At 38.2% G+C, this 24,629-nt stretch overlaps 1 protein-coding gene across 6 annotated transcripts; it reads left to right on the top strand.

The window, feature by feature from the left end:
• Positions 1-312: 312 nt before the first annotated feature.
• On the top strand, positions 313-24,255 carry CRYZL1 (crystallin zeta like 1). 6 transcript variants are annotated; one of them, XM_076353430.1, is made up of 15 exons: positions 313-366; positions 1,081-1,162; positions 1,563-1,634; positions 4,565-4,642; positions 5,170-5,242; positions 5,897-5,941; positions 10,164-10,232; positions 12,271-12,404; positions 13,223-13,334; positions 17,178-17,201; positions 18,342-18,440; positions 19,199-19,320; positions 19,799-19,904; positions 21,586-21,631; positions 22,323-24,255. In XM_076353430.1, the coding sequence occupies exons 3-15, from the start codon at positions 1,569-1,571 to the stop codon at positions 22,420-22,422; spliced, it is 1,074 nt and encodes a 357-aa protein (XP_076209545.1). In that variant the 5' UTR covers positions 313-366; positions 1,081-1,162; positions 1,563-1,568; the 3' UTR covers positions 22,423-24,255. The 6 variants fall into 6 exon arrangements, with proteins under 6 accessions (XP_076209545.1, XP_076209537.1, XP_076209565.1 ...); XM_076353422.1 differs by having other exon boundaries at positions 353-389; XM_076353450.1 differs by lacking the exon at positions 313-366 and adding an exon at positions 396-443 and having other exon boundaries at positions 17,181-17,201.
• Positions 24,256-24,629: the final 374 nt, after the last annotated feature.

Genomic DNA, 24,629 nt, shown 5'->3' with positions numbered 1-24,629 from the left:
CGGCCCCTTTATTTTACGTAAGGGTAATTCAAGCTGGTGTCTGTCCCCACCCCCCCTCCCCCGGCAGCGTCCCGGCCGCCGGCCCCGCTCTCGGGAGGTCACGCAGGGCAGCCGCTGAGCGCTGTAGCCCGCCGGGCGGCGCCGCGCAGCCTGCTGGGCCGCGTAGTCCTCGAGCGCCGCGGGGGGGCGCCTGCTCCCGCCTCCGCTCTTCTAGGGAGCGACAGCCGCCCTAGCCAATCCTGCCTCCGCTTCTATGCCGAGGGGCGGCCGCTGTGGCCAATCACAAGCTCACATGGGGCCTCTCCGGACCTCGGGGCTGGGAGCGGGGCGTGGGGGTGGTGCCCGCGCTCGCGGGAGGGCGCCGAGGTGGGAGCGCGGCGGAAGTAGCGGTTTGTCATGGCAACCGTCGGTCGCGGGGCGGCGGCGCTTCCCGGGGGCTGGCGGTGCGTTGTCTCGGTTCCCGGGGGGCTCTTCCCGCCGGGAGCCCCAGGGCTAAGGAGGCTGGGTGCCTCGGGCGGGCTTGGAGCACCTCGGTTTGGCGTCGTTTCTCCGCGGGTTTCCTCCGCGTCTGGCCCTCGGCGGGCGCTGCGGGGCTGCTGCGGCGCCGCGGCTGTCGCGGCGCGGAGGCAGAGGCGGGCGCTGGCGAGGCGTTGGTCTCTTCCCCCCCGCGCCGAGCTGCTCTCCGGTGTGATAAAGCACAGGAATAATAGCAGTGGCGTGGCCGGTGGCGCTAACGGCTAAAGGAGCGGGGCGCCCCGAAGCGGGCGCAGCTTGGCAGCTGCCCTCAGGGAACGTGTTGGGTGCTGTGGCCGCAGCGCGGCGAGAGCCAGGCGAAGTGGCCCGGCACCGCCGAGCTCGGGGCTCCCAGCGGGGCTGGTCGGGGTTGTGCTGGGCCCTGGCTGCCGCGCTGCTCTGCGTTTCTGAAAGGCGAGGTGCTTCAGGGCGGTCCCTTCAACCTCGGGCGTCCCTGAGGTGTTAGTGCTGGCTGCCAGAAGCAATATAATGGCCTCTCTGCTCTGTGCTTTTCTTTTTCATAAACTTGATGAGATCCCTTTTTAAAACTTTTTTTCTCTCTAAAAGCCTCTTGTTTGTTGAGGACGACATACGCCAAATTGGGAGAGGAGACCAAAAACCCAAGCTGTGACTTTTAGTGAAGTCATATGTAAGGTTCCTTCTATTCCTACGCTGGTTATATTGCCCTTTGCGCTGCCTTTGTCTGAGCTAGTCAAATTGTGCGCCTTCCAGCCCGGGCGGCAAACAACCCATCTACTGCATTGGACCACCAATCGGTAAATCCTGTGTATCATTCATTGCCTTCTGCTGTACATCCTTAGTCCCCAGTATTTGTTATATTATGGTCAACAATACTGATGTAACCTGTTGCAGGTAACACTATATCTTGCCTTATCTGTTCTAGAACTTACGTATTGGAAGGACTCATAGGCCCTGTGTTGCTTGCAACCAATCGCTATTCTGCTTATAAAGTAACGTAAAGCTTTAGTTACTTGTTTGCTCTATAGATACTGCACGTATTACAGTTTGGTTGCTGTGTCTTTTTCCAGATCACTATGAAGGCCTTGTATTGTCAGCAGAATTCACCTGGAGAGGAAATGACATTTGTCTTCCAGGAAAGAGTGAGTTCCAACCATAATAGCACTATTAATCATTCAGTGGAAGAAGAGGGTGTGGCTGAATGCCACAAGGGAATTGAAACACCTAACTCTTCTGTAGACTTAAAAAAGAACTGGTATAATCCTTGCACATACAGGCAGGTAAATGAAAATAGGGGAGGTGTATTTTACCATCATCATGCAGCACTTGGCAAGACCAGTAATAGATTTCTCTGTGCAGTTTTGGTGTCCATATTTTAAAAACAAGTTTTGCAGGCGCAATAAGTGAGTCCATATTAAGCCAGGGTTCATATCTCCTGGTTGGATTTTCTGGTCACTGAAAGAGTAGAAATATAGCTTGAGAAATTTATCGTGTTTGGAGTGTTCCTACTCCTCCCTTATTTTCCTTCCTCTTGTGAGTTCTTTGCTCTTAGTGAGGACAGAGATCACAGTGCAGCTTTTTTCAGAGGGCATTGATAAATCTCCTTTGTCTAGCAACCTGTTTTCCTACAACTTAAAGGAACAACCAGACGATAACTATTTTTCTGTCAAACTTAGCCAAAACTATTGTGCTAAAGAGTCTTTGTCAGTTTGATGGAAACATTAATTGGATAAGTGCGTACACATGAGCTTGTGGCATAAGGCTAAAATAGGATGTCAATGAATGTATATCAATGCAGTATGGGTCTCTGAACAGTAGAAAAATGCTTATGTGGTTTTGAGGATGTGAACCTGTGTTCTTAAATCTCTTATACGTACAAAATAAATTACTATAGGCACCTATGTATACCTGTGTGACATAGATACCTAAATATACCTATGTATATTACCTATGTAATATAGATACTTAAATATACCTATGAGCCATATATCAAAATGAAACAATATAGTACTGGTGAGAACCTTAATTGAGCAGCTGCAAAGTCCCAGTAGTGAAGCACATCTAACGAACTGCCTGAAGAGAAGGATGTAATGAGATGAGTGATTTTGATACAACCAAGGTGCATATTCATGGAGCAGTCTTAGATCTACTTAAACTGATTATGAAATTGTGCTTTTGCTGAAAAGGTTTGTTCACCTTTCAGCAGCACGTTTTTGTTCTCTTCCTTGTAGTGGTTTTAGGAGTCATGCAGCTATAAGGTGAGCTGGATCAGCTTACTTATCCAGGTGAAAACTAGTAATTAGTTACGTTAGTTCACATCATTGTGATGGCTCCATGATTGGTAGCTCCAACACAAATGTGGGGATTAGAGTATGTAGATGTTGGCAACAGGTGAGCCAGACAGCTCTAGTACAGCCTTAGGTAAGCTAAAGCAGATCTTGAAACTGCACTCCTGTGCATAGACTTTGTCTGCCTACTTGCCTATTTAAATCTCTTCAGACAGGAACTGATTCAGCAGGTGGCTGTAATGACCAGCACTATGGAATCCTCCTCTTAAATAGAAATGAACACTGAAAAAAGTGAGGAAAAAGAAAGCTAGTTGGCTGAGGAGACCTTAATAGAACAGAAGGTGGATAACGAAAAGTCAGTAGCTTGGATGAAGAATTTCCATAGCAAACCTCCTTATGTGGTGCTTGGTCAATTCCTAATGATGACATATTTAAATTATGAAGGCAGGAACCAGTTAACAGCACAAACATTTCATCATCTCTTTTTGTTCTGAAGACTTGTATTCTTCTATAAAGACAAGCAGTTTTATTTTGTGCTTTGTAGCAGTACTTAGGTTCATTGAGCTATGCATACCAAAAGGATAGTTCCAAAAGACAATATAATCTTAAATTTACATAAATTACATAAGTCCCTTAGATTCTAACTGCCTTTTTTTTTTTTTTTAAACTGGAGATGCGGAATTCGTATAGTTCAACAGTTTAATGGCTTTTCTGTTTTGTGGAAGGAAGAGTGAGAACCCACTTTGGTTTGTTTGAGGAGCAGGAGGTCAGTCTGACTGGCAAAATGCCTTGCAATTTTAAAGGAACAGCATGTGTTCAACTCAGCTGGGGTGAGAAAAAGTTCAGCTCAATATTCCTTGGACAGAGGTTACTGTTCATGTTGCTAAGCCTATGAGAAAAGCAACAGCTGTTTCTTGGGAAGAGTTTAAAAAAAAAAAAGAATCAAAGGAAGCTTAAACACTTAAGAATATATCTTAACTTCAGAAGTAGAAACAAAGCTCTCTCATGACTTTCTGGTAAGCGTTTCACTTTCAATTCCAACAGACACCTAGACTGCAGACTACAGTATAACATGGAAATACATGGTTTTGCCTCCAGTACCTGAGGTAGCTCTTCAACAGCTGTGTGGAGTCAGCAGTCCAGAACTCAACCTAGCTAATTAAGTACTTTAAAGTAGCAGTACTCAACTACTTAAAATCATTTCAGCTGTCAATCCCAAAATCAAAAGTTGAAATAGTAAGGGCACACTTCATGAGTAGAACACTTTTGTATGTGAGGTGCCCATCATTTGTGGGACTTAACAACAACTTATCGGTGCTATTTCTTTGACACCATCTGGACTACTTGAATGTTTACCTCGGTATGTCAGACATTCATGTCAAAATTCTCTTAAAATTCTCCATCGCTCTTGCAGTATAGCTTTAATATTGAAGATCTGCTTCCTTCTATTTGTTAGACAGACACTAGGGAGGTAATTATCTACTAAAATTGTTTCAGATACGGGTGTGATATTCAACTTGGGGGAAAAAAAAAGCAGAAAAATGTCAGTGTCGAGGTTTAGTAAGGTCTAGTGGTCAGTTTGTAATAATAATATACATGTACTCAAAATGGTGTTGTAAATCCATCGTGATATCAGTTCCCTTTTCATTGAAAGAAATTTCTTGTTCTGACTACAAAACAATCTAAAACAAAGACTGTGGAAAAGTGCTTTCAAGAGCTTGAGAGGATCCTACTAGCACATTCATGTTGCATTGTATAATGTAACATCTATAAATTTGTCCTAGGAAAACCTTCCTCCTACAAGAGACAATGATGTGAAAGTACAAGTTAGAGCCTGTGCGCTGAGCTGGATAGATACAAAGGTATTTGCTTTTTTTTTTAATAAAAGCTAGAGGTGTTTACAGTTTCCGTTGAAGATCTAAGTCAGGGCCTTAGCTGGTAACTGGCACAATTCCATTTATGCCATCTGAGGATATGGCTTTACTGCTGAGAAAGAGGGCACAGGATTGATGTGGTATTCTTGCATATCTCTTTAACTAAAAAGCACCTGTAATTTGGTTCCTAATTTATGGAGAAAGATCAGTTGTCATTTGTGAGTTCTTTTACAGTAAATCCCTTTTATCATCCTCTGCATACTGACTTTAAGTCACAGTTTGGCTTGCCTATTAATAACTCGTTTGTTTTTTTTTAATATGCATCTAAATTTAAATACAGAAAACCAGAGCAAGGTTTTTAATATTAAATGAAGAATGTGTGTACTTTTTTCCCCCAGATAACATTTTGGTAATGGCCCAACTTTCTTACTGTGAATATCACACACTGTAAGATGATAATAAATATGCAAATTTTGAGCTTTAGTAAGAATGTTGTAACCATTCTTTTTGTTTAGCTTCTGTCAGAAATTAAACTGGAGAAGGAGCTTCTACCTGTTGGTCGAGAAATTTCTGGAGTTGTATTGGAAGGTAAGTTACTATAATTGTCTTGTGAGGGTATGGAGCAAGAATTAAGGTCTGGTAATCCAGAACAAATAAATACTGTTTGCATGGTACACCTTTAATAGTAGGAACGATTTGCTTTCTTAATGAGGCTTCCCCTAAGTCAGTAATGATACTGAAATGAAAGTAAAAAAAGGAACTGAACTGTAATTCCTGCATATTTGTTCAGAGTTTAAAAAAAAAAAAAAGCACAACAGCTTTCTAAATAAAATATACTGAGATCTTAAGATATTACCTGCACATGCTATAACAATCTTTAATTTATTTGTAAAAATCATTTGTTGGAATAGCAAAGACAAAATAACATCCAGGAATTTCAGCAGTGTTTCACTGGCTTATGCACCTTTGATGTCTAGTTTAAAGCCTAGATCTTTCAAACACATATACGTGTGTGTACTTGCATCTACCTGTTTGTGCATGGGGTGCCAAAGCTTACTGAATTAAACATTTGGTTTTGGTATGTGCATATTTAATAGGAAAAAAAAAAATGTTTTCACTAGCAGGGTATATTTTTAGTTTTGTGAGCTAGTGATAAACAGTCCTCTCAATTGCATGTTCAATTTCAGCTATAAACATTTATCTTCATACCTTCTTTCCTCCTTTTCATATATTCTTCATGAGTTGGAAGAAAGGTGACCTTTTTTCAGCCAGATGATGAAGTGGTGGGTAAGTTAATGCTTGTTTGCCTTATCACCAACACAATTAGTAATCTTTTTATAATGGATGGCTGAGGTTGTAATCATTACTAAAGCTACAATTAGATATTTATTTTGAAATATTCAACTAGTGTCACATGAATAAACTCCTCTAAATGAGAATTGTATTCTAAAAGTGTCCTCTTAGGGAAGTTTTTTGGTTATAAGAATGGAAGTTCAGGTCCCCAGCTAATGTAATCTGCCATAGCCCTACTGCATTCACTGAATCTTTAAGAATATACACCTGGGTCCCATTAGCCATGTGGAGTGAGTGTTCTAAAGGCAACCATCTGAATACATACACAATTATTTGTATTTATAACACCATCCTGATGTAATTAATACGTATCTCTTGATTTCTGTGGATGATACAAAGTCTAGGCTTATATTTCCTGCCTTCTTGAGGATGATATAAAAATATACTTTTAACTGCTAGTGATGATTCTCTTGTTCAAGCATACTGAAGACTCTTCAGTTTCTTCTAAGTCATGTCAATTCCTGTTTGAGTAAAGAAATCAAGGGTGGTCCTAACTTAAACATGCAAGTAGGGTCACCAGTTCTACTGGATTTTGAGTTGCCAAAAGCAGTGCACGTACTCAAGTGTTTTGTTGAATAAAAGGCCACACTTATAAAGAAACACTGATTCAAGCTGCTCATTTTCCACAATCTTCGTTTTTACTGCACGTTAGAGTTCTTGAAAGTGGACTTGTTTCCCTGCTAACTTAACCGCAGGGAGTCCATGCTTTATGAGCCTGCTATGACATTATTGTTAGAGAAACCCATCAGAAAGGCAAGTGGTAATCGCTGTACTTTGTTTGTTGTTTGAAAGAGACTTCCAGGTCAAAAATCACAGGGAAAGTGTTTGGGGCTTTTCTTTTCCTGGTAAAACTTTGGCAGACCTTTCATATCATTAGCTTAAATCTAATGGAATAAGATGTGTGATTATTTATTCACTGCAGAAGGTGTAATTCTTACAGTTGGGAATTAATATTCCATTTTATGGGGTACAGAAGTGGCTTTGCTTTGTTTAATAAAGTAGAACAGTTACGGCCAGGCATTTTCTGGTCTTGCATGTGAATTAACTTTGAACTATGAATAGTGTCATTATTGTGAACAGTGTTTCTCATTTGGTTAAATATCTTACTGACATATGCTGCATCTGTTGAATATTTTAAAATAGTATTTGTGTTTCAATCACCTTCTGTTGTAGCTGAAGGAATACAGTTTCAGTAAGTAGTCAGGAAAAAACACCCCTCTGAAAATACGTCAGTGGACCTGAGAGGCCTAAGTGATGTTCTAAGTGGCTGTAGGAGGCTTGGGGTTTGTTGTGAATTAGGACTTGATTCCATTCTTGTTAATTCAAATATAGAATAATTAGTTTGAATCAGCTGAGCTACTTCAGTGTAAATCTGACATTAAAGGAATGGAATCTGTACTTGCGTCATGAAAGAAGCAGATTCATTTTGTCTGACACTTCTGTTGTCTGTGGTTTTTGTTCTTGAATACTGAATGTTTGCGAATGCAGGTACAGAAAAGTCAGAATTACATGTATGGAAATAGGACGATGAAGAAAACAGCATTAAATATTTTTAGCCCTAAAAGAAAGAAAACCCACTTCTTTAAATACTGAAATCTCGTAGCATTCCCTTTGAAACAGCTGTTCAACCTTATGCATCCAATATAGATGCTATAAAGACAAAAGATAGGAGTGAAATATTTCTATTACGGTAAATCTTTCCTAACAAGCACACTTCCCAGTTACTATTGCTGTGAGTTTATACATAGTTAATGAATGAGCAGATTTAAAAGAAAATGAGCTATTGCCAAATGGTTTGGTTACTTGTGTGTTTAATAACATCAAACTGTCCCAAAATATAAATTGTCGGAAAAATATTTCTACTTGATTTTTACAAAAAAGCCTGTCCTTCTATCGAAGAGTATAGTCCTCGTATATACTCCTTACTGAGTTTAACAGTAATAATATGGTCCTACAGTCCTTATTTATGAATCTACTTTTTTTTATGTAAGAATAGTACTGTGCTCACTGGAAGTACTTGGTGTGTTAAATCATTGATCTACTCCTAAAATCATACCAAGAGTTGTTTCTTGTTTTTCAAGTTTTTCTCATCCTTCTTTAATCTTCCAGAGGAGATTTTGTTGTCTATATAATGTATTCTCTTATACATAATTGTTTGTTTGGTTAAGAAAAATACAGTAGTACAACCTCAGACCAGCCAAAAATCTTTTGTTTTGAGATACGTTCTTGACTTCCTTTCAAAGTGACAGTCAGTTTTATTTGTTGCTCTCAGAATCTTTTAGCAATCAATTATGCCATGTTCCTCATTAAAATAAGTGCAGGCAAAAGTATTCTGAGAGTTAAATTGGCCACAAATACTTGGAGACATGAACCTAAATATAAATGTATGTGCTTAGGTTTACTGGTGGTTAGCCAGTTTGCGTGTCAGTTCTTCCATATGTCCTGTTACTGAATACATAAACGGTCAATGCACGAAAGCCCTACGCTATGTGGAGTATTTCTGACAAGTAAGGTGAAAATTCTAATTTTGTACTTGTGTCAAATGCTTGATGTGTATAGCATACATAAAATAAAGGTCTGTACTTCATGTTGGATCTTCTGTAAGCATTATGAGGTATATTAAGGGGCATGGTTCTTTAAGATACCATATGTCTTTCCCTCAGTATAAGGGTCATGTTTTTGTGAATGGTTTTAGAGACCCTGAAATCAGTGTGAGTTGACGGCAATGTGCAGTGACTCCTTGGAGGCTGTCTTGAGTGTTAGGAGATAATGTGACTTGTTCCTGAACTTTTGCGTCTGTCAAGAAAAGGAATGTTTTCATGTATGATTCATTCTGTGTTTTGCTTTTTCTATAGTAAGATGCTAAAATGCAAACTGGTTTAGGTGCCAAGGCTATTTTAGTTTACTGTAAGGATATTTTTCTTAACATTTGAAATACGATATTGTATTAATCATCAAAATCTGAATGATGCTTTAGGATAGAAGATATATTTCTTAGGGATGTTCTTTCATACATGTTTATATTTTGTATGCTAAATTAAAGAATTAGAGGATGACTTAAGTTATGAAAGTAAGACAGAATTGATAGTGTGATGTTGTAAGAAAGTGTGTTCTGTTCTGAGATTCTTGCCCTTGCATTATTTTCTAATTGCACAATAGCTGCTGTAGATAGCTACTTTAGACTTTTTATTATTATTATTATTATTGTTCCATAGATAAACCGTTGAGAGATCTGCAGATGTATGCAAGTGCTGTAGGGTAACCATTTTTTAATTGGAATTGTGAAAGACTGAAAATAGCAGCCAAATTTGCTGAGGGTTTTAAGCCAAAGCCCTTGCTTTGGTCTAAATGGGGAATAAAATTTGGATGGGAGAGGGAAGAAAATACTGCTTTACCAAGGAAAGAGGGTACATATATTCAGAAGACTGATCAGATGCCAGAACCTACTGTTTATGAATCTACTTCTTTGGCCAGTGGAGGAAAAAAGCACTGTTATGACCAGGATGGATTTCTTTTTTTTTTTTTTTTTTTCCTTCCCTTCTGCCTGTTCTATGTTTGCTTTCTCTGTCTTCCATGGGTGGTTTTTTTTCCTTCAGTTCCTCTTCTCTATTCCAACTTTTTAAAACTTACACTCACGCATTCTTGCTTGTTCTTCCTCTGCTTCTTTCTGTCCCTTTTTTGCTGCCTTTGCTAACACCACACTTAAAGGCATCAGGATGGAAGACTAGAGGTATCTGCAGTGTGGCTTGGTCTGTGTTCACCTGCACTGTGAGAGCTCGATTTTCTTCTTTGTTAGCCGTGGCCCAGAGTAGAAACAGGAGCACTCATCAGAGTGAGAGCAGTGTGAAATGCGTTCAGACATGACCTGACAAAACTTAAGTGTGCCAGTAGCAAAAAGCACTCAGTAGCGTCCCCATTCTTTCTCTCCCCGACCCCAAAATGCTGCTGTTTGGAGCACCTTTGGAACCATCTTGTGCACTGTGCCCATAGAGATTACAGGCCACAAAGTTTGCCAAGTTTTCTTAACCTGTCATAAACCTGAGAAGAGAGCAACTGAGCCACAGACCAAGTGGGACTAACAATTTCATTAGGAGCTTGTTTTAATTATAACGTATGCTTGTTTGAAATTAAAGGTCTATGTTCAATTTTTTTTCAGGAATTTTGCCCCTGGATTCTGAAGAGTCTGGTCTTTGTGAAGTTATTCTAGTTCATGAGCATTATTTGGGTATGTAGTTCATATATTTTGCTAATATTTGCATTTACTATATCTTTAGATGTCAGTTTAGCTTTTCTAATAGGGAGCTAATTAACTTGGACCTTTGGGCAAACTTGTTCTCTATAGCAACATTCAGACATTCCGTCTACTCCACTTGTTCATAGAAGCTTTGAATATTATGTACTCTCAAGGGTTTTTTCTTTTGCTGTTATCTTTTAATGGGTTAATATTTTGCCTAAACCACACAAGCTGACTCTTTTTTTTTTTTTCTCCTTCTAACTTCCCTTTTTGTTGCTTCATTGTCTTTTCCACTTTTTCCTCACTTCATCTGTCACAAAATTAAATGAGGAGAAATTTTCTTTTTTCCCCTCATTTTGACTCAATCCAGGAACATCACTCGTGACCAGACTAACAGATGGGATAAAATTAGCAGACTAGAAGCTGGAGAAAGGAATTTTCAGGGAATGAGGATCAGGGAAAACTTAGTATTGAAACATTCTTTTCAATTATTGTAAGTTTCCAGTTTCCCCATTCTGGGCATAGAGTGCTTTTATGTGTAGAATACTAAATTTGGGAATATATGCGCTTCTCCCAACAGTTTGTTGTGTTACTTTGAGCAAGCTACTATTTTGCTCTAACTAGTTTGTATTGTGCTTCTGTAACTGTCCATGAATTCAACCTGTGTAGTTATGAGATGCCTCCTTTAAATTTGTTTACACCAAAACAGAAACCCTACTTTCATTGCATAAAATATGGTAAAATATCCTCTCGGTGTTTTTTAATATATATGAGAGGTAAACAAGTATTATTTATGTTGACTTGTTTGAAGGTGAAATCTTCCTGACTAGCTATGGCAGTTTTTGCAAAATAAGTCATGGACTCATGGAGATGAAAAAATACGGTTTATTCGTTGTAACACTTAAAAGTAGAAATCAAGCAAAATGAAATCTAGAGGTCTGTGCTGCCTTATCACTATTTACATTAGCTGTAGGCAGAAAATACTTCTGACTTTGTATTACCTTCAGGAGCTTACTTTGTGCTAAGTAGTATGAACTGGCACACAAAGTGACGATGCTGGTGATGACCCCTAGAATTCTTTTCCAGCACACTGAGAAATGATCCCAGGTGGTCGCATTGCTTATGTTGTTTCATAGCTTCCCCGATTCAGGCTACACTGTCAACTCTTATGCTTAAAGGGACAGACCAAACTTTTCCAGTCTTTTTCTTTTCTGGTGTGCCTCAAGGAGATTGCGCTTACTTAGTTCAGTTCTATGCCAGACTCTCAGCTGGGCTAGGATGATTTTCTAGCTTAGTATCAAGGTCTCTGCTAAATCATGTAAATTGCTTACATTAAAAATGGTGTTTGAACTTGTGATTTCTAGTTAACAGACTACTTAATTAACGTTACTTCCCCAGGCTTTTAAGCGTGTGGATAGAATGTGAAAACTCTTACCTGTCTTGTAGGTAGAGACAACAGAAAACAGAAATGACAGATAATGTTATCCTGACCTTTATCTCTCTTAAAATGTGATATAACCTCCAGAAGCTGTTCATACCAATGGATTATGAAATAGAAGATTCTAACCTATAGAGAAAGAAAATTAGGAACTCATGGGTTGGAACTCGCATTGTATGTTCTCTGTGTCAGAATTATCTCTGTGAAAAGAAGAGACCTCCACAGATCATTTCTGTCAGGAGGTTATGGTAGGAAGTGGATCTCTCTTTCTTTTTTTCCTGTTTAAATACTGTATTTGTATTTCCTCACAAGAGTGCTGCAGAAGCAAACTGATTATTCTTGGAATAACAATTGCCTTTTCCACCTGGACTCCATGTAGCTGACCTAATGCTGCCATGAGCCACAACCTCGGAATATTGCCTTTGTGAAATAGATCATAATTACACCCGTAGATCATTTGACTTGTATAATTTTTTTCATGTTTTAGAAATGTATGAAGTCTAAAAAATAATTCTGAGTGAAATGTCAGGGACTTGCTGCTTTTTTTTTTCCCCATCTGGTTGGTTTGTTTGTTTGTTTCCCCCAAATTAGTTCGTAAACCAGAAAAAGTTTGTTGGGTTGAAGCAGCCGGGACTGTTCGTGATGGTGTCCGAGCATACACAGCTTTACACTACCTTTCCCAAGTCTCTCCTGGAAAAACTGTCCTTGTAATGGATGGAGCAAGTGTAGGTAACAACTGTGCAATAATAACAATTTTGGAACAGAAAGATTACCTCTGCCGTAAATAACTGTCTTATCACCAGAACGACTGAATTTCTTACAACATACTAAACTTATCAAGCCTAGTATTTTACTCCTGGCAGTGCCTGTAACTTAATGGATTAATAGGAAAGGCCCTCCCACATAAGATACTGAGCCAAGAATACAGTCCTTTATATGTTGTGTGGGTAGTGAAGAGGTAGTTCTTTTCTGGTGTTTTACATTGACACAGTTTTACCCTAAGCCCTCAGGTATAACTGGAGGAGAGTGCCTTAATTTTTTATTCCTTTCCCACCACTGCTTTTTAACTTCCCTTAGATATAAGTAATTTCATTTGCATTACTCCAATCTTTATTGCTAATGAAGATGTGGAGCTTGTCTCAGCCAAGATTCATTAATGTAAATGTGGCTGGGGCTTTTTCCTTGGTAGCACTTCTTCCTTCAACAAGCAAGCAAGCCCAAAGCTACAAGTTGCAATTGCAGTTATGGTACTTGTGTTACTTAAAGTAGAATCTGAGCTATTTTGTTGAAGAGGAGAACTAGTTAACTCCTAAAAGTTTGTTCAGAGCTTCCCAGTCAATGAAAAGACTTTTTTGGCCTCACTTGGAACAGAAGCAGATCTGTGAATATTCAAATTCTTGGTTCAGATGTGTTTTATTGAAGGAGTAAGTTCATTTTTGGATACTCTCCTGACATCTCCTGAACATCCTTTGAAATATAATCTTTCTTAAACTGCATCAAATTGTTGCTGTAAATAAATTAATCTACATTTTTTCTTCTGCAGCCATTTGGTACAATAGCTATTCAGTTAGCGCAACATAGAGGAGCTAAAGTAATCTCTACTGCATACAGTCTTGAAGATAAGCAGTACCTGGAGAGGCTAAGACCTCCTGTGGGTAAGTTATATTCTTCAGTGCTGGAGTTTATGCTAAAGAATGTCTCAACTTTTTTTTTAGTATAGGGATTTATTTCAGTAGCTGAAAACTGAAATACAGATTTATAAATAGTCTAATTAAATAGTTCAAAAATTTATTCTGTACTCCATAGGTTTTTTAATTTATATTTTAGGTGTATTTAATGGCATTTTTATTCTTCATTTAAGTTGTGATGACTGTCTCTCAGTGTTTTCCATCTCGCACAATAGTGCTTGAGCACTAGCTTTTGGCCTAACTACTGAAGAAGTCTTTTCATTTTATAAAATTCTTGCTTGTGAACAAGAAGAAAGCATTACTAAATCACCAGTATCACAGTATGTAATCTAGGTACCTGAGCCAGAGTTCAGATGTAATCATATACTTTATTCATGAGTATTCATCAGACTCAAATTACTTCTAATAGTATTTTATCAAGCTGTGTGGCAGCTCGCTTTCAAGTACTGTCATAACTGTAGCTGGACGCTCAAAGGCTCTGCATTTTCCGATTTTCCAAATGAGCTTTGCATTAGACGTAATACTTGCATTCGTCTATGACTTCTTCCATTTTTTCTCTTTGATACTTCAGTTTGGGGGGGGGGGGGGAAGAGTTCCCTCAAAATAACAGTGCTATTTGGACCATTTTTACTCTATGTAAAAGCTACTAGCATCTTTCCTGATCAAACTTTTTCTTATTTCAATGCTGCAGAGTGGAGGAAAGTAGAATATTTCTTTATTCAGACAGTTTTAAAATGGCATTGCAAAGTCCAGTTTGATTGCAGTTCATGAACTTTGCTGTACAGTGAACAAAAGGTTAAAACTAGTGTCTGATACTTCCTCAAAATGCAAAGTCTGCCCCAGTATAATCACCAAGTTTTTTTTTCAGCGTATGATTTTTGTCGTCATTCAAAGAAGTATACATAAGAGTAGCTGTGTCTCTTGGAAGAGTATCTTCGTGGGGAAAGCATGGTGTAGGCAGTTATCATGTCTACATATATTACAGTCACATCAATCAAAATATATATGGGTTAAGATGAGATCCAATTAAAAAGATAATGTAAAGGTTAACTGTCCCTGACTCTGACTCCTTTCTCCTTTGTTGTTTTGCATAGTAATATTGTTAGCGATCTTGGCTTTCCAAATGGCGAATTAGAGCAGTTTTCAAATCTCCTCTCTTGTTCTTAGTGACTCACTGAAATCAGGCATTGCTGATATGCAGGTGCACATAGTATTGTCCTTGTGTTCTCCCTGCTGGCTCAAGAATAGTAAGCTAGCAGAGGGATGAAATAAGCCAGAGAGCTGCTCTTTAGACACAGAGAGAACAGAGTTCTTGTCAATTTTAATTCCTTTCTGGCTCCCGAGAACAGAACTGGCAGTGGAAGCACAGAGACAACACAGTGTGCATGTGCGTTCTGGGGCTGCACGTTCACACACATCTGCAGTGTTGGGGAGTGATTCACTTCCAGCCTACCAAGTGAGTATTTAGCTCTTCCAGTAGTGGCTTTGGAGTGCTGATAATGCAGCAGGAAGTGGAGTGCTGTGCAGAGGTTATTACACAAGAGCAGGGAGAAAGACGTTTTTGCTGTCTGACCTTAGTGATCTTCAACAGGGAACTGCGAAGTTTTGTGTTGGGAATGTAATCATTTCTTCTAAGACCTGGCAGACTTACGTCTCTAGATTTTTATATTACCTCAGGGTTTTTTGCAACTTCACGAAAAAGCTGTTTTTTCCTTTTCTTATTTCAGAAGTCTTTTTTACTGTAATAGTAGACATTAGAGACATCAGAACATAAAGCGTTTTTGTGAATGCTGTTGATATGCAGGGGTTGGTTATGCCAGCTGTTACAGGGTAAAAGAGTAAATACAAAATACCTAAAACTTTGCTGTGTAATATTTTATGGGTATATCTTGCTAATGATATGAAAACTTTATTAGCTAAGAAAGGACTTTGCAATTAACTTTATTATCATAGTCCTGTCAGCACATATGAATAGGACTTTGGGTTGCTCGGCATATTTACTTTTTGTTGGCGTTTTTAAGTTATGTGAATGTTAATACAAAATAAATGCTCTAAGTAACCCAAGCATAGCTAGCTGTATCTAAGCTGGCTTCTAATGTCTGTGAGTGGAGGCTTTTTCAGTTTTGTGCTTGTTTAGTGGGTTTTTTGGTTTAGTTTTTAGCAAGAGTCTATCAGTTGTCAACGAGCAGCAGTTTGTGTTATCAGTGTATAGCATAACTAGCTGCTTCATAAAATGGCTGAAATAACCATCTCTTGCAGTGAAAAGGCCATCGCTTATATTGCTCATGTATGTGCTTGTTTTACAACAAAAGTAGTTTAGTTTAGCAGTTTTGCAAATGTTTGTGGAACATAAACGTTAGGGGAAGAAAATCTTAATTGCAACTTTACTTCAAATAAAGAGATATAACCTGGGTACAGCATTAAAAAGAGAAACAGTTTGAGTGTGAAAGCAAAAAGCCACTATTTTTGCGTTTTGGGGTTTTTTGTTTGTTTGGTTTTTTGGGTTTGGTTTTTTTTAATAAATATGATTCCCGTGCCTCAAGTAGAAGTTCCTGTTAATGTTTAAGGATTCATATTTAGACCAACAGGATGGGGTCTTTGCATGTCTTCAGTAATCTCTGGAGTAAATATAATAATAGTATGAAGGAGGGGATTATAACAAATTATGGCATTTTAATGCCCATGTTTCAGACTAGACACAGAATATTAAATAAATAATGCGATGAGTTTCTGTTAGAGAAAAAAGTATATATACACACATACATATTTCTTCTGTTCCCTAGGTTACCCTCTTCTTTTTTTGGTTTGGTTTGGTTTTGGGGTTGTTGTTTTTTTTTTCCTTAAAGCCAGTATTGAGCTTTCAGTGGATACGTTTCTGGTAAGAACTCATCAGTGATTTCATGGCTCTCTTGAGCATGTTCAATAAACCAAGTAGCAGACCTTTTGTGTGCCAGTTTTTAAACTCTGTAGCTGAACTTACTGGGTGAGAGGAAACTCTGGTAGCAAGTTGTGGAAATATGGGTATTTCTGCTTCTCACGAACAGTGAAAGAAGACAGAAACTGAAGCCTTTATGCCAGTCAGAATAATGTTACTTTAGAAGTTGTGCAAGTCACAGAAGAAGAAACTGAACTAATTTACAAATGTTTTGTGAGAAATTTTGCATACATGACAAAGGATTATAGCAAATTATGTTATAATTTGTTGCTCATCCTTTTCCACAGCAGAGAGAAATTGTTACAGCATTTTGCTAAGAAGGAAATTGAACGGGATTTTGATGAGTACTGTTTGAACTATTGTATTAAGTAACAAAACTGGAAATTTTTGCTAAACAGAGATCAGAAAATAGTCAAACTGATTAAACTATTGCCTTTCTTTTTGATAGTCAGGCTTTGAGTCTATTAAGTCAGAATTATTCTCAAAAAGTGAAACTATTTGCAGAAACTTTATACCATGTCAAATTGCCGTGTTAAGAAAAAACTTTTAACTTCTTGACTGAAAAAACTAATAAGAAAAGGATATTATGGGGTTTTACTTGCATACAGGGAATGTGACTATCATTATTAATGTGACATCTTTATTAAATTATAACCATGTGTCTTCTCTTTAGCCAGGTAATTTGACTTCAGTGAAAAAATTGAATGATTGACCTAAGAATTTGAATGCATCTTATGATTTGATTGGAACAAAAAAAACCCAAAACGCCAAAACCCAAAGCGTTAACTGAGTATTTGTTAATATTCTTCTTAATGACCAGTTTCTTGCAATTTTTCTTCTCTCCTTCCTTCCCAACCCCTGTGATTAAATTCAAGAAGGTATACGGCAGCCTTTAGTGGGTAAGTACACATTGCAAATTTGAGTGTAATCTATTATGCTTTGGAAATGTGCCTCCAAATTTATTTGAAGGTATTTCAGTTATCCTTTTGCTGAGAAGTCTTTGGCCTGTTTAGTTTCTAAATGTTTGTTCTACCTCATAATTATGAAACAAAACTAAAAGCCTTAGCTGCTACTTCTCTGCCCTAGTTATTCCTGATGCTGTAGTTTATCTTTATAACCCTCTATAAATATGGTATCACAGATACATGAGAAGAAAATGTATTAGCGACTTTCAGTTCAGAAATATTTCAAGAGATGTAAATACTTCCATCTAAGTATTTATTTAATGACCCAGAGAGCCATTTAGAGGTTAAAAATATCATGCAGAAAGTAATATATTAAGAAGTTTGTCCATGCTGTGAGATAAGTAATGATGCTACTAAGCATTATTTTAAAGAAAAGATGGATATAATAAGATTAAGAGACTTGCTGGAATCATAAGAAAAGTCAAGCCAGTGCCTCGTAAGTGACTGAATTCTATGTGTTTTTACATGTTTACTTCTGAGTTTCACTGGGAGACAGGGCTGCATGCCAAGGAGAATATGTTTTTGTTTCCCACTATGATGTGGAAGTAAGAGAAGGGCTCTGCAAGGGACTGGCAGGAAGTGGTGATTTTTATGTAGAGTAAGGGAAGAAAGCTATGCTTGGAAATCTCTTCCAAAGCATTACTGCTATGGTTATTTGATAGATAATTTGCAAGTTGGGAGACGTGAAATAAGGTGCATCCTTATCTTTTGGCCACTCTTTTTTGCTTCAGTAACGTGGCTAGTCACTCTAGAATTTGGTATTTTTGAAGGCGCTTTCGGGAAAAAAAGAATAGCAAAGAACGAACTTCCAGAAGGATTTCTAATTCTTATAGTAGCATACTTTATCCTTTTTGGCCTAAACAGACTTGTGAGTTTTACTTCTGCATTAAGCTAATGCATATTTTTGGTGTTTATCTTGCACTGTATTGGAAAATGAAAAAACTGTCAGCTAGTTTTTTTGACTTAGCTGCAAACTTGCTTGTAATACTTTCAGAAACTAGAAATTTTCTGTTCTGCTCTGAATCTAAACTCTACATTTTTATTGTAGTTGACCAAATGTACTGCTCTTTCTAGCTCGAGTGATAGATGTATCAAATGGAAAGATAGATGTGGCAGAAAGCTGCTTGGAAGAAACGGGTGGCCTGGGAGTGGATATTGTTCTAGATGCTGGAGGTATGTAACTGATGAAAATCTGGTCTTCAGAGCACCATTAGTGGGGGGTTTTTTATTGCTATTTCCAAATAATACAGGTGGAGGCTGCATCACCTCAAATGATTACATTTAGTTGGTTGTTCCATGCAATTTTATGTATGTATCTTTACTCAATACATCTCCTTAAGCAAGATCTCTTTAAGATCTCCTCATATCACCCTCTAGTGGAAGCATGTAATACTGTTAGTCATCTGCTAAATTTGTCTGAAATTTTCTTCTATTTAAAACTGAAAATAAAAAAAATGCGTTTAAAGAGTAGAGCTGTGACATCATTGTTTATACTACCTTATTTTAATATAAAAATTACGCCATATTCGCCAGTACTGTCAACCTGTATTCTAAAAACAATCGTAATAGTTGAAAACTCTGAAGTTAGTATTTTTAGCTGAAATAATCAAAGAACTTCTTAGAGTTCCACTGAAATGGGTTAAAAGAAACATATATTGAATTTCCTAAATCTACTTTCTCAGATAGTCTCATGCGACTAACAGCATAATTTAATTGTAGTGCTGTTCCAGACAGCCATCTTTCATTGTGTGTATTCATATGCATATATTGATACAACTCGTTTGTATCTGAAGAAATAGGACTGTGAAGAATCTGAAGATACGTGGTTTTCAGTATAGGAAGAGATAGATGTTTCATTCTGAACAGAATTTTCTTCTGAGCTCAAATTAATTTGTTCTTTTCTCCCCCCCCGCCCCCCCCGCCCCCCCCAGTGAAATTATATAGTGCTGAAGATGAATCAACTTCAAAATCACAGTTGCTGCCTCATAAGCATGATATCATTACTCTTCTTGGTGTTGGGGGACACTGGATAACAACAGAAAAAAACCTGCAGGTACAGATACTGTGTCAGTAAGTTAGTTTGTACCACAGTATGTATCTGGATGTGTCTGTGAGCTTCTGTCATGGCTGAACGGTTCCCCACTGTTAAATAACGTCAGTTTTCACGTAAGAAAACTTTCACATCCAGAAAATGGGAAGCATACAGCATTAATAATAAATGTTTTTATTTTCCTTTGGGACAATTTTGGGGCTGTCTTCTCTAAGATGATAGTAACTTATGTTAATAGCTTGGCTATACTGACAAACTTTAAAGGACCTATTTTGTTTGGCTCAGGGTATTAAACTGTTTGACAAAACAGAAAAGTATCATTTAAAGCTGTAAATATTACAAGTTTGCTAAGTTCTAGGAATGGGCAAGGGGTGGTTTTGGTTTGGTTTTTTAATCATCAATATAAAATAACCATTAACTTTTTTTTTTTTTTTTTTTAGGAAATTATAACTAAATAACACTTTTCTTCATTTTGTTTAAGCTGGATCCTCCAGATAGCCATTCCTTGTTTCTTAAAGGAGCCACAGTCTCCTTTCTGAATGATGAGATATGGAACTTGTCCAATATACAGCAAGGGAAGTATCTCTATATCCTTTTGATGGTCGTTTTCAATACTGACCACTAATATGAGCGGATGGAAATATAACCGAGAAACCAACTAATAGCTTCTCTTCTACTCAGTCGTGTAACCACAGGCTTAAAGGTCAGCACAGCTAAGCATACAATGTAACTAAAATAGAACATACACTCATGTTTTAAGCTAGTCTCTGCATTCCTTCTAAATATATGTCTCTACATGCTTCATTAAAAGCAGTGCTGAAATAGAAAACACACATTCTGGAGAAAATGCAGTATTTTGGTTCAAGATCGAACCAATTAATTGAAGACTTGATTCTATAAGGTTTTACATCATGCATATGACATTTCTGAAATTTTTTTTTTGTTCTTTTGGGCAGTAGATGCATCATCTGTAAATCTTAACATAATCAGTTTAACTGTAAAAGTTAAAATATTTTGGCTTCGTAACCTTTTCCCTATTTGCTCAATAAATTTTATGTACATAACATTGCAAAGATGTGGGTGTGGGAAGAGGAATGTCTCCTTCATTTGCATTACCTACATTTGGTCTTAAGCAGCTGGACTCTGAGCTTTCTACTAGCATGACAGTTCAGTGGATCGCTTCAAGTAAGGGAAGGTTTGTCTGTTTATGGCTTTAAGGGCCCTCCCTGTTCTGTACTGCACTGCAGATTATGAGATCTGCTGAATCACTTTTGCAGTTTAGCAGAACGGCAGAGGCAGGTGAGGATTAAGTCATTGTATTTGTGAAACAACTAACTATACTGCAAGGAAGTCTTCCCCTCCTCCACTAAACTGCAAAGTAGATTAGGCAAGGTCAGGCACACTAAGGAAATACTTATGGGATGCAGGTTATCATGAATCGTTTTATAGTTTGGTATTTTTGTTGAATGCTTACTGAGTAGTTATCCACATAGAAGAAGTAAGCTTTCTAAACAGTAAGATTTCTTCTGTTGTCTCCTGGAGTATCTTTAATAACGGCAGCACGTTTTATCACAACAGGCTTTAAAAGTTAAAAGGAAAAATCTGTTTTTTCTTTTTGTATCTGTATATCTTGTGAAATTCTTGAGCATATGGCATTAATATCATCTGAAGAAATCGCAAGGCGATTGCTTTTTAAAATGGCTTGAGCTTCAAACATTAACCAGATTGCTCTTAAAATGAAGGAAGGAATGTTATTTTTGTGAGTTTCATATAAAGACTAAATACAGCCTCATCCGTTGCATTGTCATGAATGTTAGTCATTAACTCAGAGATCCCTTACAGATGCACCGTGGTGCTCCAAGAATTTACACGCTCTGCTATGTTCCCAACTTTATTTTGATTTTTACCTCAGATGTCTGTATGAATAGTAGGGATAGTTAACTGGTATCAAAGTGTGTCATCTTCATTCTGCACAAAAAATGCAATTGCCATTCTGATTGATTAACGTTGTATGCATTTGTCAATCCTTTTGCTTTATGTTTCAAAATTCCATTTTCCGTATTTCATTTCCGCATACTATTTCAGGAAGGGAGGTTTCTGATATATAAACAAGTGCATAAATCCGATCTAAAGATTGGAATTAAGGTTAATTTTCATTTTGCCTTGATCCTGCTGGTTTTGTATCAATACAGGGCTCTTGCCAGGAAACGTGATTATAGAAAGATTTATCTGTAGATACGTTGTTACCTTGACAGTGCTCTTAGATACCCATCTTAGAAGATACAATGGAGAAATTATCAAGTAGCATTTTCAGGTGAGAGATGTGATTTCTTTTTTTAATGTCTTTTTTTTTTCTCCAGCATTAGAAGTAGAAAGCTCTTTCCAGCACTGTACAGCAAATTTATATTGGGATGTTCAGGAAAAGGTGCCTCGCATAGCTTATATGGAGCAGTTTATGGTCTATTTCTGTTTGTAATATAGCAGGCTAAGCACAAGGAAACTTGGTAAACCCCACGATCATGCTGTATGTCAAAATTTAACAGAGGCAGCACATTCTTTTCTTGGTGGAGGAAGAGCATATATCTGGCTGCTCAGCAGTGTGTCTGATTGAGAAATGGTGTTGGCTGTAAAAGACGTTAAGTCTGTCTAATACTCCTCTGAGAAGAGTGACAGCTTCACTAGATATGAAGACTCCCGTAATGAGGTGGGAATGGAAGATCCTTTCTCTTAATGCAGGATAACAGTATTGCTGTTGAGCAAAAGCCTCACTGCCACTTCCTGCCCCTTCCCTCCATAAGAAGGATATCTTTTAATTAACTTCTGTTTCCTGTTTGCTTTAGGGCTCTTCCCTTCTTCTGTGAACCCAAGTAATGCTATAAAACTTTTATTTTGTTTAAGGAGTAAAGTTTACATAGTGAAAGTAAAGTCTATAGCAGTAGTCCTGCAATATTTCTGTTGATCTGAGCATGCTCACCAGACATTTCTGACATACTGTTCTGTTTTAGGCCTCAGCTGGATGAACCGATCCCATTGTATGAAGCCAAAGTTTCTATGGAAATAGTTCAGAAGAATCAAGCAAGAAAAAGACAAGTCATCCAGTTCTGACATGCAATTTCCTGATTTCTAAGCCTGTGGAAGATAAAGAAACGTAATGTATTTGAGAAGTAAATTAAGTGTACACTTTAAAATAATTCTGTAACCAGAATTTAAAGATCTTTTGTACCTCAGCACAAGCGGTCTGTGAAGCTCCTGTGACTTCAGGGTTTTTTGGATCCAGTTGAGCAGAACGTTCCCATCAGCAACTTCTAAAGAGGCGGTCTTGACACACAAATCTTGTTTGCCTTGCCCTAATTACAAATGTCAGTAACATCTACAGGCAAACTCAGTTGCTGTTGTTTTTCAACCATAAGAAATTAAAGGAGGAAAAAAAAAAAATCTGGTGTTTTTTATTAGTCCTCCCTTCTCCAGCCCCTACCAATAGTCACCTTTATATTACCTTTTGCTTTTGACTGCACTGAGACTGAGCACTCTCTGCAGTACACTTAAGTCTTTAATCCACATTTGAAATTGTTACTTAATTGAAAGACAGGCAAAACCCTCAGAATTGGCAAGGATGCTAGAGGGGAAATGGCACTGACAGTAAGAGTTCCCCCCACAGCTGATTTTCTTCTTCATTTTGGCAACCAGGCAGTAAACCTAGAGTCTATAAGCTGATCGTGTCATTATGTATCTTGTTACTGTAACGTTATCTTTGATGTCTTTCCAGTAAGACCTTCCTATGCTGTGCACTTTCACTTCCCCTCTTCTAACAGCAGTCCTGTGCCTAGCACGGCTCAAATGTGTTTATCCAACATCCCCCATTACCGTGAACCATCTGCAAATCAGCAGTAGGGAAGGAACTGCTGTTTTTCTTTCTTCAAAGCATATGGCTTCCTACTTGCTCTTACTTGAGAGCAAAAATATTTTTTCTGTGCAAGTGTGCTATTCATTTTCACTGTGTGGATGGCTCAAACAGTGGACATTAGCACTTTAAACCAGTGCTAGTTGGAACATTTCAGTGAAAATAGATTAATCATGGTTCTAGATAATCTATCTTCTATCATTCACCGGACTTGTAGTAGGTTCTTGATAAATGATGCAAGGGAAGCATATAAAAGCATGAGTAAATCTTATTTTACTACTAATGTGATGTAATGCAGCCTTGAAAAGAGGTGATGCTTTTATGCACGTGTGTACACACACACGTCTAAAGCATGTGAATCCTCTGTTGGATTGACATTTATTCTGAAGCTTTGTACCCAACTGCTTATCTTTTCCTGGTGGTGTTCACTTAGCTTAAAAGTCACAAAATAAAGTAGATCAGAGGAAACAAAATAAGAGTTAAAAAGTAAAGGTCTAATAAAACAGGAGCAACCACTGACAAAACTGCAGAAGGATTTTATAGCATAGTTTTTATTTTACTAGACCTTTTGTCCGTAGATATGTTGCTCCTAACTACATATATAAATGCCTTTTGAACCCCACGTACAGTAGACTGAGGCTAGCTATTGCTGAAGCGGTCTTAGTCTTTCAGCTGGATCAGGTTATGAAGCAAATGTCTCTTTGTGCTTTGGGTGTTAAGCTGCCTATTGGTGCATTTGTTTGGCTGAGATGTCTCAATTTTCTAATGCTCTTTAATAATGCTAGATTTAGATTTACATGTGCTTGAACAAGAGGGTTCATGAGGCTCCCCAAGCAATTGCTTCCCCTTTCGCACATCCCCTGACAGCAGAAAGTAGTTTTGAGCACGAGAGCAAGGCTCTCCAGCTCTGGAGGGAATGGCTGCCAGGTGCTTGCCTGTTGCTTCGTAGCTTTGACAAGAAAGTAGCATGTGCTTCGCTGCTATCTGTACGCTGATCTGACAGCCCCGTGAAGGCTGCCCATGGTCTCCTGTAGCGCTAATAACCGTGAGAGGCATGCCAGGAGCAGTGCCAGCTCAGGCTCTTGCCCAGGTTTTGCTGAGGATGCTTCTGCTCTGCTGAGCTGAAGCCCCATGCAGCCAGAAGATGTGTGGATGATGCATAGATTGCTGTTAAGGGCAGCCACATGTCTTCAAAAACAGCTTTGTATCTGGATTATTTTGTAATCCATCATCGTTTTATTTAATAGCCTTCAGAGCTGTGTTTTGGAAAGGATCATCTGTCTAGCACGTGCTGAAAACTACTACCCGTTTTTTGCTGGTGAGGGTATGGGTGCCTTTCTGCAAGGAGTCTGAAGCAAAATACTCTAGCATGGGCCCTAGCCAGTGCCACAAATCACAATCAAAACTAGTT

This window comes from Aptenodytes patagonicus, chromosome 1 (assembly GCF_965638725.1).
Source record: "Aptenodytes patagonicus chromosome 1, bAptPat1.pri.cur, whole genome shotgun sequence".
NCBI lineage: Eukaryota > Metazoa > Chordata > Aves > Sphenisciformes > Spheniscidae > Aptenodytes > Aptenodytes patagonicus.
The sequence above is the reverse complement of the archived record's forward strand: the minus strand, read 5'-3'. Positions and strand labels throughout refer to the sequence as shown.